This window comes from Rhinatrema bivittatum, chromosome 17, assembly GCF_901001135.1.
Source record: "Rhinatrema bivittatum chromosome 17, aRhiBiv1.1, whole genome shotgun sequence".
NCBI lineage: Eukaryota > Metazoa > Chordata > Amphibia > Gymnophiona > Rhinatrematidae > Rhinatrema > Rhinatrema bivittatum.
In genome coordinates, this window is record NC_042631.1 from 17,044,522 (window position 1) to 17,058,917 (window position 14,396).

General features: G+C 46.7%; 1 protein-coding gene and 1 non-coding gene across 2 annotated transcripts in view; one reads left to right on the forward strand and one right to left on the reverse strand.

Moving 5' to 3' along the window:
* The window catches only part of C17H11orf49 (chromosome 17 C11orf49 homolog), a 66,394-nt gene that overhangs the window by 38,631 nt on the left and 13,367 nt on the right, over positions 1 to 14,396 (forward strand). The window contains exon 4 of the mRNA XM_029582588.1: positions 8,631 to 8,715. Within this exon, the coding sequence (XP_029438448.1) occupies positions 8,631 to 8,715 (85 nt within the window). The remainder of the gene's footprint in view (positions 1 to 8,630; positions 8,716 to 14,396) is intronic.
* TRNAS-AGA lies at positions 2,809 to 2,890 on the reverse strand. Its single transcript has one exon. It is a non-coding gene; the product is annotated as a tRNA-Ser (tRNA).

A 14,396-nucleotide genomic window follows, 5' to 3' on the forward strand; every position in this document is an offset into this window, starting at 1 on the left:
CACTTCTAAGAGGTTGGGGAGAGCTCACTTTAGCTAACTATACTAACATGAAAAAGCTCTAAAGCATGTCCACACTGATGTGGTTGTTTAATCCTTAAATGTTATTTTGAGAGCCCAAGAAAAGAAAAGCAAAGAAAATGATGATAAAGTTTAACTTTGGTACTATACCACAGTCATGTTCTTGAGGTCAGCACAAGGCAACAGCAACGAAGGGAAACTCACTGAGAGCAGGAAAAATCAAAGGGAGCCCCAGGGCTGTTTAGCAAAGTTGCTTTCCAGATTTGCAGATGTTGTGGTCTCTATGGCCGGCAGACATTTTGAAAAAGCTACCGCCTGTTGGAAGAGCCTTTAAAGATGAGAGCGCACTGTGGGACTGGAAAAGAACTTCTACATGCTCTAGTCTGGCTTAGAGGAAGACCGACACCTCAGCCTCAAAAGACCCCCCCGAGAATAGTCTTCAAGGTCGTCAGGCAGCAGGACAGCAATACTGCAGATACCAGAGGGAAATTCTTAAGTGCTCCACCAAGGCCAAGAGCTGCGGAAAAGCCATTGCTGAAGGAAAGAATTTAGAGATGAAAAAATAAACAGTTACAGGCGGTTGCCATGAAGCTTCTGCTTCCTACCTAGCTTGTTTCTAATTTTTAGCTGATTTTTTTAATCAAGAATTTGCTACAGTGTCCAAGGACCTAGACAAAAAAAGCTAATCTGTCAGTGTTAGCAGAGCAAGGGAAGAAATACGGTGGCTGGGAACGCAAGCCTGGCAGATGACCCTGACTCAAGCGACAAAGGCTGAGTAGAAATATCAGATGCAGCCAAATCAATTCCTCTTGTTTTGGATGAGCTGACTACCAAAGCAACTCCCAGCCTGGCCTCCAAACCTCAGACTGTAATGGGCAACGTGTTGCAACTTGTGCCTTCCTTCCATGAGTATTTGAGAGGCTGGATGAGGCCTAAGGATGTACTGGAGAGATGGTAAACACCTCAACAGTAAACAGTCAAAGACTTGAGACCCTAGAAAGAAAACCAGTTCCTTTCTTGGCGAGCCACACTGATGCACAGAACCAGAACAGGAGGAACAATCTTTGTATTAATGGAGCTCCTGAGAAGGTAGAAGACTGAGAATCTGCATGGATTCCCCCAGTTCTAGGTATGGAAGTTAAAAAAAACAACTTAATTAAAATAGATCAGGCACGCTGAGTGCTGTCATCAGCCATTATTTATGGGATAAAGCCTGCATCCTTCAGGCAGTGCAGCAGGCAAATGAGATCCTTTTTCAAAATCAGAGCAGCTCCTCCTGTCAGGACTTTCCAGCAGAAAGAATGGGTTTCTAATTTTCTGTGAGGCCAAGAAGGAGCTCCACATGCCCGGGAAATAATCCTTCCAGTTTATTTTCATGTAGATTTCTATTTAAACAATCTCTTATCAGAGCCGTAATAAAAAAAAAAAAAAAATAGAAATGTAATAACTCAGTTGTAGAGGGGACAACTTATAGCTTTAACATTTTTCAAACATTGCTAACCTTTTTTGCATTGAAAACCAAGCTGTGACTGCAGACAAGACCTGTTTGGTCTGCCAGAACTGCAGATCCTGCTCAAGGATCTCTTTACCCTCTGTGCTTGTCTCTGATACCATTTTTGCCTCCTTCGCCTGCACTGGGAGGCTGCTCCATACATCCACTGCCCCTTTTATGAACATTTCCAGTTACTCCCAAGTCTAGCCTCATGCCATGATCTCTTGCTCTGGAGCTTCATTTTTAGTTTGAATGCCTGTCATATCCTCCTTTGCTCTCCTCTCCACTTTACCTTGGTTTCTTTGAGGTTTAAGGATGCAAAGGTTCTTTGTGCCATTTATAGAGCAACTACCTAGTTCGGTCTGCCATTTACACACATGATCCCTTTGCTTTTCTCTTTCTGTTTGTTTATTAATCCAGTCGTCCTCCTCTCTCTCATTTCTTCCATTCAACAGAAGTACTACTCTGATTCTTTAAAACAGAGCTACTTTTTGGATTTCTTTTAACAGATTTTCCTTCTTTACTCGAATTGTATTTAATTCCTAAGAAGTGACTTGTATTTAAAGGGGGAAAAATTCAGCTGCTGAGCAGCTCGGCTAGTTAGCCGGATAAACCTAACCAGCTAACTAGCAGAGTATATTCTCACCCGGAGCACTGTGTTCGGGTCAGAGACAGGATGGAGATGGTCCAGAGAAGGGCGACCAAAATGACGTATGAGGAGAGGTTGAATGACCTAAATATGTATACCCTGGAGGAGAGAAGGTGCAGGGGAGATATGACACAGACCTTCAGATACCTGAAAGGGTTTAATGATGCACAGTCATCGACAAACCTTCTCCGTTGGAAAGAAATCAGTAGAACTAGGGGTCATGAAATAAAACTCCAGGGAGGATGACTCAGAACCAATGTCAGGAAATATTTCTTCATGGAGAGGGTGGTGGATGCCTGGAATGCCCTTCCAGAGGAGGTGGTGAAGACAAAACGGTGAAAGATTTCATATAGAAACATAGAAATGACGGCAGAAGAAGACCAAACGGCCCATCCAGTCTGCCCAGCAAGCTTCGCATTTTTTTTTTTTTCTCATCCTTATCTGTTACTCTTGGCTCTTAGTAACCTTTTGGTTCTATTTCCCTTCCACCCCCACCATTAATGCAAAGAGCAGTGTTGGAGCTGCATCTAAGTGAAATATCTAGCTTAATTAGTTAGGGGTAGTAACCGCCGCAATAAGCAAGCTACACCCATACTTATTTGTTTAAAAGTATGTATTCAACTGTAAATCTGGGTATGGGATGAAGATACGTAGTCAGCAGGACTCGAACCTGCGCGGGGAGCCCCCTGTGGATTTCTAGTCCACCGCCTTAATCACTCGGCCACAACTACATTCTCTGTAAAAGAAAAAACTACCCCTTTCTAGTCCTTGTGATCAGTAACATCCTCTGTCGCGGAGAGGATGTTACAATCCAGGGTGTTACTGAGCTGGTGGGGCTTCGAACCCACAGCCTCAACGTTACTAACCCAGCTCCCAGCCCTTGGGCCAGCAAGGCTTTCACTCGCTGGCCCTCAAAGGGGCATGGGATAAACACTGTGGATCCCTAAAGGCTAGAGGATGGAAATGAAGAAAAGAGTGCATGGGGATAACCTGCTGTGGTGTGGCACTTACTACTCTTTTACCAATAAGCCTTCATATTGTTGATGCAACTCCATCATTGCTCTTTGCATCTATTGAATGACAGGGGGAAAACGGGAATTAGATTCAGACAGGAGCCAACAAGGACATTGAATTTTATGGTTTGGGAAAACAAATAAGCATGGGGGTAACTTGCTGATGTTGCTGTTTCTACCCTTAACCATTAAGCCTGATACTTTTGATGCAACTCCAACATTGCTCTCTGCTTCAGTGGCAAGAGGTAACAGGGAATTGGACTCGGACAGCAACCGACAAGGGGCCCTGACTTTGACAGTTTGGGATACTAAGTATGGGGGTGACCTGTATGGCGCGGCAGATGCTACCATTATGGGGGGGGGGGGGGACCTGTATGGAGCAGCTGATGCTTCCATAAGCTTGCTGGGCAGACTGGATGGACCATTTGGTCCTTTTCTGCCGTCATTTCTGTGTGTCTATGTTTCTATATTCAGAAGCGAGTTTGCACCCCTGAACGTATCCGGCTATCTTAAGGTTAACTTTAGGACAGATCAGTGTTCTGACCAGGGTTAGCTCTGAATATGTGGCTAACTCTGCTCCTCCCCGAAACATCTTCTGCCTGCCCCTGGACCGCTGGCAACGTATGTGTCTAAATTTGAGCCGCATATTTAGTTATCTGGCTGCACTTTAGGCACATAAGCCTTTTAATATGCCGGTTTTGCCACTTTTGAATATGGACGTCAATGTTTCTGAAACCTTCTCCTGCTTAGCTATTCCCACCATTATGAATCTAAAGAAACCGGGTATTTCCGTACTGATCCTCATTAGTGCTTCACACAGCCATCACGTAGGCACTTGGAACGCATACACAGCATACAAACAACTCCAAGGTGAACTCTACTGAGACTTCTTGTCAAACAGCGTGTGTGACCCTGATGAAAGACGTACGTCTTTTATCCCAAACGTCAGAGTGTAAAAGATATTACAACAAAAAAAAGATGAGAGGCAGGGGAACAATATCCAAATGAGAAGCAACCAAGTCAACAGATAAACACGTTGAGTGTTGTAAAATGCAGGCCTCAGAACTACGAAGTTTAGCCGGCAGATGCTTAAAATCTGTGCTGATACCCACTCCAGGAACACCTCTAGAGCTGCCCCTTTTCTGACCGGCTAAAGTTGTGTGCCCCATGAATCTGGATGGATAAATGTAGCTGGTCAGTGGGGAAAATTGTCAAAGTGAAGGGTTTAACCCAGCTACGTTCCTAGTTATCCGGGTAAATCTTTGGAAAATGGATCCATTTGTTCTGATAAAAGGCAACTAAATTATCCAGAATGGCTTGCTCACCCTGCTGCTTCAGTCCCATTCCTTCCTGTCCTCACCTTGAATCTCTCTCTTTATTCGCCTGCTCTGTGACTCTGGCTTACCACTCACCTTGGTCCTCCATAGGACGCATGTACCATGATTGCAGTCCCCTCTCCTCCTCAGCTCCCTAACCTAAGGGATTTAGTCTGTTCTCCAGAATCTTGCTTCTCGTGCCGTATACATTCTTCCGCCCTAGCACCCCTTGCTCCTCTCTCTCTCTCTTCCTTCTTACCTCACTCAAGTAAGCAGAACTTCTTGCCCCATTATTTCCAGAGTCCATGCTCCCCCCGCCTCTCCTGCTCTACCACACTAAAGCACTTTATTTGCTCAAGTGTGGTCTGGACTGGAGCCCTAGTGGCCCTGGAGACAGGAAGGAGTGTTGTGGTCATACCCATGTTTATTCCAGCAGCTGCTGGCAGGCTGGGCTGTTGCTTGGACATGTGTCATTTTCCATACGGACCTCACTGACCCTTTTTAGCAGGGAGAGAGAGAGCAGTAACTGACCTGTGGATGCCCCCTGAAGGCCTCCTGGGTCACTGTTGTGCATGTGGGTGTAGATGTAAAGTAACCATTCTGAGCTGGCATCCTTACTTACGCATGCCTGGGCACCACAATTTAGGCATGAACTGATTTGCAGTGACTCACTCCAACCAGAGTCAGGCAATTATCCTGCTTCCCGTTCTCCACCAATCCCAATAACCAGAAACTAGTAATGCAGCTCTCCTGGTCAGAGGAGGCTTCAGTGCTCTGTTTTGTGCTCCTGCTCTATCCGCGTGTCTCCTGAGGGCCACATTCAGTGATGGGGAGTTTTCATACCGTTTCCCTGTGCCTGCGATACAGAGTTGTAGCCCCTTGTTGTCAGGAAATGGAATTTCACGAGCAAGAACAGAGAAATCTTGCCATGGCAGGCATCAGTCTCGCCCGTAAATCTCAGTCTTTCAGATGCATTGCTGGATTGAGATCATACCCAGGGTACCCTGGGAGCAAGCTCAGCAATGGTCCTCTCCAGTGCAGACGTTCTGCTGTCGCAGCGTTCAGTGTTTGTTGATCTTGTATTTATAACTGCAATGACATAGTTCTCCCTACCCACATCTGAAACTCTAGAAAAACATTCCGATACATGGGATGCTTCTATTTTTTGTAAGGTAAAGACATAATTTGTGTCTGATGTGATCAGAATGAGTATGGGGTAAACTTATTAACCTCCCAGTCCCCATAGCCTCTCTGCGTTTTCTCTCTCTCTCTCTCTCTCTCTCCTTTCTTCGCTAGCCCTTAAATTGGAAAACAGTATAGGGTCCTCAGGTTCTCTTTCCTTTTAATTTGTTTACAATGAATTTTACAGTTAGCCAGAAAGCACCTCCCTTGGGTTCCTCTTTTTTCCAGTTGTAGAAGCCATGTAGAACTAATCTTCCTGTCCTAAATCCATTCCATAAATGCTAGCAACTTTTCCTGCTGTCTCTGTCCTGTGCTTCCTCATGTCCCGACTCTGTACCGTGACGCTGGCCCTTTAACTAATGCTAGACCAGTGGCGGTGTTTTTCATAGTAACCCCTGTGCAAACAGCATAAGCCTTTGGTAACTACTGCTAAATATTATGAGGTTGGTTTAGAGACATGTTGTGGTAAATGCTAAATAGTCAGTGATTTCCATAAAGAGAACCAGCTTTCAAATTATGCCCTTTTGCAAATATTTTTACACAAGTTAAACAAATGTGCTGCCTGTTGTTACCCCCTGTTTTCTTAACAGTGCTGACCTTGAGCCTTGGCCTTCTTAATAGTGCTGCTTGTTCAAGTCTCCTGCCGGCAGCCCCAAGCCTCATTACCAGTACTGCCTTCAGTTTCCTGCCTCCTTACCAGTATCGTCTACTTGTGATTCACATCTCCTTACCCCTTGCCTCCCTACCAGTGCTGTCTGCCCATGATCCCTTGCCTCTTTACCAGTATTGGCTGCTGTGATCCCTGTCTCCTGTGCTGTTTGCATGTCATCCCTTGCTCTTACCAGTGCTGCCGTTGATCCTTACGTCTTTACCGGTATTGTCTCCCTGGGATGCCTATCTTCTTAGCCTTTGCCTCTGTACTAGTGTTGTCTGCATATGATCCCTTGCTTCTTTACCTGTGCTGTCTGTAACCCTTACTTCTTATCAGTGCTGCCTACAACCCTCCCCCCAGTCTATGTATCAGTCTTACCTGACTGCGATCTCCTGCCTACTTACCATTGCTTACTGTGCCCAACACAGAAACGTAAAACATAACATAGAAATGACGGCAGAAAAGGACCATCCAGTCTGCCCAGCAAGCTTATGGTAGTATCTCCTGCACCATACAAGTCATCCCCATATTTATCAGTTCCCAAACTGTCAAAGTCAGGGCCCTTGTTGGTTGCTGTTTGAGTCTAAGTCCCTGTTACCTCTTGCTGTTGAAGCAGAGAGCAATGTTAGAGTTGTTTCAAAAGTATCCCCCATGCTTATTTGTAAAAGTAACCCCCATGCTTATTTGTTTTCCCAGATCATAAAATCCAATGTCCTTGTTGGTTGCTGTCTGAATCTAATTCCCCTTTTCCTCTTTTCCCCCTCCATTGAAGCAAAGAGCAATGATGGAGTTGCATCAACAATGTGAAGGCTTATTAGTTAAGGGTAGTAACCGCCACACGAGCAAGTTACTCCCATGCACTCTTTTCTTCATTCCCATCCTCTAACCTTTAGGGATCCACAGTGTTTATCCCATGCCCCTTTGAAATCTTTCACTGTTTTTGTCTTCACACCTCCTCTGGAAGGGCATTCCAGGCATCCACCACCCTCTCCGTGAAGAAATATTTACTGATGGTGGTTTTGAGTCGTCCTCCCTGAGTGACCCCTAGTTCTGCTGATTTCTTTCCATCGGAAAAGGTTTGTCAATTGGGCATCATAGGTCTGTATCCTATCTCCCCTGCACCTCCTCTCCTCTCCTCATAAGTCATTTGATGGAGACTCCACACCATTTTGGTTGCCCTTCTCTGGACCGCTTCCATCCTATCTCTGTCCCTTTTGAGATACGGTCTCCAGAACTGAACACAATACTCCAGGTGAGGCCTCACCAAGGACCTGTACAAGGGGATCATCACTTCCTTTTTCTTACTAGTTAGTGCTCTCTCTATGCAGCCCAGTATTGTTCTGGCTTTAGCTTACACCATGTCACATTGCTTCACCGTCTTCAGATCGCTAGACACTATCACCCCAAGGTCCCTCTCTTTGCTCCCTGCACAATAGACCTTCACCTCCCATGACATACAGTTTTTTTGGATTATCGCACCCCAGATGCATGACTCTGCACTTCTTGGCATTGAATCCCAGCTGCCATTTCATCGACCACAGTTCAAGCTTCCTTAAATCACGTCTCATTCTCTCTACTCCTTCTGGCGTGTCCACTCTATCGCAGATCTTAGTATCATGCGCAAATAGACAAACTTTACCTTCTATCCCTTCCGCAATGTCACTCACAAAGATATTGAACAGAACCAGTCTCCCTACCAATCCTTGTGGCACTCCGCTTAGCACTGTTCTTACCAGTCCTACCTTTAGTCCTCTGTCTCTTTAGCAGTGCTGCCTACTGAGATGCAGTACCTTCATATTAGAGCCGCCTGAAATTCCCTTCTGCTTTACAAGTCCTGCCTGTGGTACTTGCCAAACTGCACTAAGCACAAAAAGCCAGTTTGCTGCAGCCAAAGCTATAGTCTCAGTTATTGCACCCTGCCGGGCTGGTTGAAAGCTACCATGAACCACAAGTGTACAATGTTTGAATGCTGCAGTCAAAGCTCTTCCATTCATGAGGGAAATAATACCAGGGTCCTGCAGCCAAAGTTAAACTAACCAAGATAATGCAATGTGAGGGCACGACGGCAAAAGGTTTTCTAACTGTGAATGCAGCATGCCAGGCCACTGAGGTCAAAACTGGACCTGATCCGGCTTGTGAAAAAGGAAACAGTTTGATGAGGCCCTAAATATATCTTTAATGAGGCTACTTGTAAAAAAAAAAAAATGGCCGGGTGAGAGGGAACTCCCCAAGAAATCATGAACATCTCTTTTTTTTATCCGTTCTGAAAGTCTCTGAAAACCCTCTTTCTGCTCTTTGTGTCTTCTAGATTTGCTGACGGTGAAGGAGTATCATTGCTTGCTGCAAATGCTGTGCCCCGACTTTCCAATGGATCTTACTCAGAAGGCAGCAAGGTGGGTCACAATCTGCCCACCACCCATTGATGGGTAGAAGGGTCAGTTCTTGTTGGGCACTGGACAGATCTGCCTATAGGAATAGAAAACAATGTGAGCATTGCTCCAGTCCCATGGCTTAGGCCTCAGCGCTAGAGCACGAGGGATCCAGTTTCGGGTCAGCTCAGGTTTGGGCATGCCACAAAGGCGATGTGCTGAAATTTAGGGATGGCCAATAATTAGCACTGAAGAGGCGCCTCTCCAGCTCTCATACCGGCGAAGGGTGCTAGAGCCACCCAGGCCCGCCGTCGCTGAGGTGAGGAGGGTGGAGGACAATGAAGGGAAAGAGGAAGCTCGAAGAGAATGGAGGCATTAGGGGAGTTTGTTTCTCTTGCATAGGCCTCATTATTCTGGTTAGACCCAACACTGCTGGCACAAGTGATTCATTTCTTCCATTCCAGCAATGTATTGAAAATTAACCTTTACAGGTTTTAGAAGAAACATGGTGCAGAGTCTGCATCATAAGGTCCGGGAGGTGACTCTAGGGTTGAAAGATGAGGATATAAGCAAGTATCGTCAAGAAATATTTCTTCACGGAAGAGATGGGGAATGCACGGAACAACAGGGATGTGCACTTGTTTAATTTGTTTTGGAGTTAAGTGCATGCATAATGAATAGTATGCACGCACTTTTAATAACTGGAATTATGCACGCACTATCCACTTTTTATGTGGGTACTATAAAGCCTGGGAGTTATACGTGTAACATGCACATCTCTGTGGAACAGCCTTTACTGGAAGTGTCTGGGCACATAGGAAAGGCACAGAGGCTACTTAGTGGGGAGAGGCAGGAAGCAATTGTGAAGTCTGAGATCAGGTGGCGTCTGCAATATTGCAGCCAGTAGGGAAACTGGACAGATTGCATGGCCCTGGCGGTCTTTGTCTGTGATCATCAGATTCCGTATTTCTGGAATAAACTCTACATACATCTGCCTAGATCTTCACAGTCTCAACACTTTTAAAGTTCCAGTTATGAAAACGTTTTGTCGTAGAAAGGGTGATGGAATCGTGGAACAGCTTCTCCAGTGGATGTGGTGGAAGGTCTGCTACCATATTCTGTGTCTGTGTCGGGCTCCTACTGTTTAAAAGCACATGCCATGTGTTAAATTAATGTGGAGGCATAATCTATTAGCTACACAGCACTGGAATATTTGTATAGATTATTTGTGAGACAGTGTCCCGATTTCTTGTCGCTTTACTTAGATTAAATGGGACTTGTCCTCAAGTAAATCCCACCTAATTATTCAGGGGGTAATATTCAATCACTGGCTGGATTGCAAATTAGGCAGAAAAGAGTATCTGGCTAGTTTTAGAAGGATGTTCAGTGGTGCAGGAACACTATTGACTATAGGTGGCTATCTTAAGATAGTCAGATATCTGCCTGTTTTTAGGACTACTCTACGGCAAGACTAGAGTTAGCTGGAGAGAATGGCATGTGCCTCTGATTTCCACGTTTCCAACAATAAAATGGCAGAGAGAGAACACCACGCTATATCCCTCCCGTAGGCTACACGATGCTCCCTGGGCATTGGTTTATGTGCTGTTCAGAGTAAAAGGAAGGGCACTTAGAGGCTGTGCCTGGAAATCCTGCTTTAAAGAGTATAACTATGTCAAGCTGTGTGTCTGACAGACTCTAATCCAGGGGCCTGATGTGAAATGGCGGCCCTGCGGTCTGCCTGAGTGATAGCGCTAGGCTCGGTGCAGCAGGTGTTACGAAGATAAAAGCACAGCGCTGTCAGTGGCGTCAAGTTTCTGATGGGGATTATATCACCAAAAGGCCTCTCCTCGCTCTCTTCCTTTTATATCCCCATCACATTTCTCCTCTGCTCTCTTTATTCTTTCCCCTTATTCTCTCTCACCTCCTTACTTTCCCCGCCATTCTCTCTCCTTTTCTTACCCTCCGCTCTCTGGTCCTGTTTCCTTCTGCTTTGCTATTCAGGCAGTTTTTTCAGAGCTGCTGAAGGCTTTTTTGAGGAAAGTCGGTATATAAAAACATGTAAGTAAGTAAAGTAAATGTAATATAAACCTTTGCCTTCAAAGAGAAGAGTTCTTTTTGGAGGCATGAACGAGAGCAGGAAACAGAGAGAGGGCCATGTGAAAGGCCTCCAGTTCAGATTGAGCCTTCTACACCTCGGGTCATCTGGTTTCAAAGGCAGCGGCCAAATTCAAGAAAAGCCACCACAGTATTCCTCTGAGTCCCACTGTCTTCTCCTGGTACCAGTCGGCTCTGTACTGAAGGGCTTTCTGAACCCTGGCTGATACTTTTTCAGTTAGTTAGGCATCATCCAGATAATCTTAACTGACATGCCTCATGCAAGTTTGAAACCGGCGTGTAGTCATTCTTTTTTAACAAGGGCCTTTTTTAGGGCACACAGTCAGCTTCCCACTCCCTCCTCCTCACCATCCCTCCCATTCTCCTGCTCTCACCTCTTCCCTTCCTTCCTATGCCCTGCTATCAGTACAATGTTCCTTTCCCTCCAAGCCCGCTCTCATCACCAGTATACCTTCCTTCCTTCCTTCCTTCCCTCACTTTATCTTCTCTTCCCTCCTTCCCAACCTTTTGGCATCCGCGCTATCTTCCTACTCTCCCAGGCCCCTGACATCACCACCTTCCCCCCCCCCCCCCCCCCATTATCCCTGGCATCACCACCTTTCCTTCTTTCCTTCCTTCCTTCCCCCACACCCTTAGCATCCCTACCATCTTCCTTTCTTCCTCCTTACCCTCCCTGGAGTTACCACCTTCTTCCCTTCCCTCCCCCCCTCTGGATAGCCTCCAGCTAGCAAGAGGAATGGGGCGAGCAGCGCTTCTTCCTTGCTGCCGCTGAATCCTCTGCCGGCCTCCCTCTGAATCTGGAGCGAAGTCGGGCCAACAGGTCTTGCGAGAATACGAGGCCCTGCGCAGATCTGACTGCAGAGGAGGCGGCGGCGGCAGCAGCACGTAAGCAGCGCTGCTCACTGACTCCTCCTGCCGGCGAGAGGCCATGGCGGAGGGGACTGGCAGGGGGGAAGAGAGAGCAAAACGTTGCGGCTGGCAGTGGTGGCTGTAACCTGTGATACCCCCTGTGTCTCCTCTGCAGGCGGCCAGAAGTTTGTGGCGCATTGCTTGTGAACCTCTGGGCTGATCGGTGCTCTCTTGAGATCATCAGGAAAAATTGCCTCAGATAACGAGGCATTAACCACGTTCTCTAGACTCAAAAGTCCTTCCCTAGCGACCTGAACTAATGCAGTAGGATATGGGTCCAATTCCCAGCTAGGGAGTGGGAGGGCAGACATAAAACGAAGGAGTGGAGAGGCGGATGCGGAGCCAAAGAGCGGGACAGGAAGGGATAAACCTAAACACAAGAATGGTCAGACTTAGGCCTTAGCTGCTGGGAGTGTTTGAGAAGCTGCTGTGTGAATGGTTTAAACAGGGTTCTTGAAACTTGTGGTATTTGGTCGCCCAGTGTTGTAATTGTTGCTAATTACCTTGTCAATAAAGCAGTGAAAGGAGAAGGGACTTGCCTAACTAGGCGAGAACAGAGGTTCATACATACAGCACAGGTGCTTGGAGGAGGTCAGCACAGAGGTATTCACTCGTCTGCCATCATACCCTTCCGGTTTCTAGGGACCCGGGAGGAGATCCCTGACTGTTAGATCAGTCCCAGGTGATTTCACATAGCTTGCCAAAACCCATCTAATCCCTTTTTGAAGCCAGTGGTACCATCTGCCTCTACATGTCCTGTAGAAATGTTAACTCTTTTTTTTGTTTGTTTTATACCCGCGGCCTGATACTCTCACCAGCCACCCTCTTCTGTTATGAAGCAGGTTGAAGAATATTTACTTTCTCTTCACCTTTCATGATTTCCTGGGGGCAGTTTTCAAAGCCTGGGTTGTCTGCAGGTACTTTGGCAGGACCCAAGGGGGGGTTCTCTTTGAAAATTCACTTTGGAAAGGGCCACGGATACTTTTAACTGCTGGCATCATCCGTGTCGTCACAGGAATTTGAATCAAAGCCCCGCACAGACCGTCCCTTCTTCAATGGCCTCTTACCCCACAGGGTCACCCCTTTTTCCTGCAGCTAAACGCGCTGGCTCACTTTAGCCTCTGGAGGATGGTCGAGGGACGTAATTTCAGCCCCAGGGATTTACCCAGTTCTCTGCTTCCCCAGGTAAATCCCATTGTGAAGTGCCCTGCCTCTCTCTAGATCTCTCGTATTTCCCCTCCAAGCTAAAGGGTCTTTTTTGTTAGTTTCTCCTCCTATGAAAGCTGTTTCATATCCCTGACCTTCTTCTTGCCCTTCTGTGTTTGCCTGTTCTAGAAATAGGCTGAAATATGCCTTACTGGCGAGATAGAGACAGGCATACACCCAAAACAGAGCGGGATAAACACAGCGAGAAAGAGACCGAGACAGTCCCACAAACAGACTGAGGGAGACAGAGGGAAGAGGTAATCCTGTGAGATGTGGGCAGATAGCCGTGCATGCAGAGCAACTTAACATATGTCAGGTGATATCTTTTTATTGGGCAATACATTTCTTGATGAGCTGTCGGGAACTAGATTCTGTTACGACCTGAAGACAGGCATATTAGCTCTCGAAAGCTCATCAAGAAACGTCCAATAAAAAGGCATCGTTTGATTATATATGTGTTTTAAATTTTATTTGTTAGTCCACTTGAATGCAGGGAAATAAAGGTTAACATGGCAGCCACACTGCTTTATGCAGAGAGAGATAGAGAAACTCAGAAAAAGAGGAAACACATAGCCAGATGAGGGGGGAGAGGGAGCCCGGGCCTGGGCCTGTCTTTGATGTCCCATCCTTAGTTTCTAACACAAAGAAAAATGCTTGTAAAACCCACAAAAAAAGAAAAAAAAATCCCTTTTGTCTGTTTTCCTCCTGGTTTGTTTCAGCTGTGTTTGTTTTGCTCCTGAGTGGTGTCTCGCAAAGGGAAGGGATTTGCTGATCAGATCTGTGTGCTGAAAAGCATCTCATTGCAAAGAATTCAGTGCCCTCACCCCACCCCCCACCAGCCGCCTCTCCCAATAAACAGATAGGCCCCTGAAAGCCATTTGTACCCCCCCATTCAGGCGATAGTGCAGCAAGTACAGGTGCGGTCCATGTGCTAGTGTAACCCTTTCATTCTCCCACTCGTGCTGCCAAGGCAGTGCCCTGCGGACCAGGGAGAGAAGTGGTGATTTAGTACTGAAAAGGGAATTGCTGGCTTCTGTTTATTAAAGAACGGAACGTAAGGTCCAGGGGTGTGCATGCATCTTGTGGAAGGGAGACGTACGGTGAAAGCGGGACAAGCTGACCCGAGCAGCGAGCAGAGCTGGGACGCGCTGTGCTGCAGAGGTGAGAGCTCCTCTGAACCGGGCAGTGCAGGGGTCTTCAGCTGGGCACCCCGCCATCCACCGCCTCCGTCCGCGCCAACGGAGGCAAAGAATAAGGGACCGCATTTACTTACGCATTCGACTGTCCTGGAATAAGCTGAGCCCACTGGAACGCATGGATAGTTTGAGACAGAAATCCATGGACAACTCATATCGATCGTCTTGGTCCTGCCACTCCACCCTGTCTTTCACCACCACTTGTGTCTTGTCCAGCCCCATTTTCACAGGATCTCCTCCCACCTCTCATCTTTGAGGTGGGCTGTAAAAGTCAAAGAC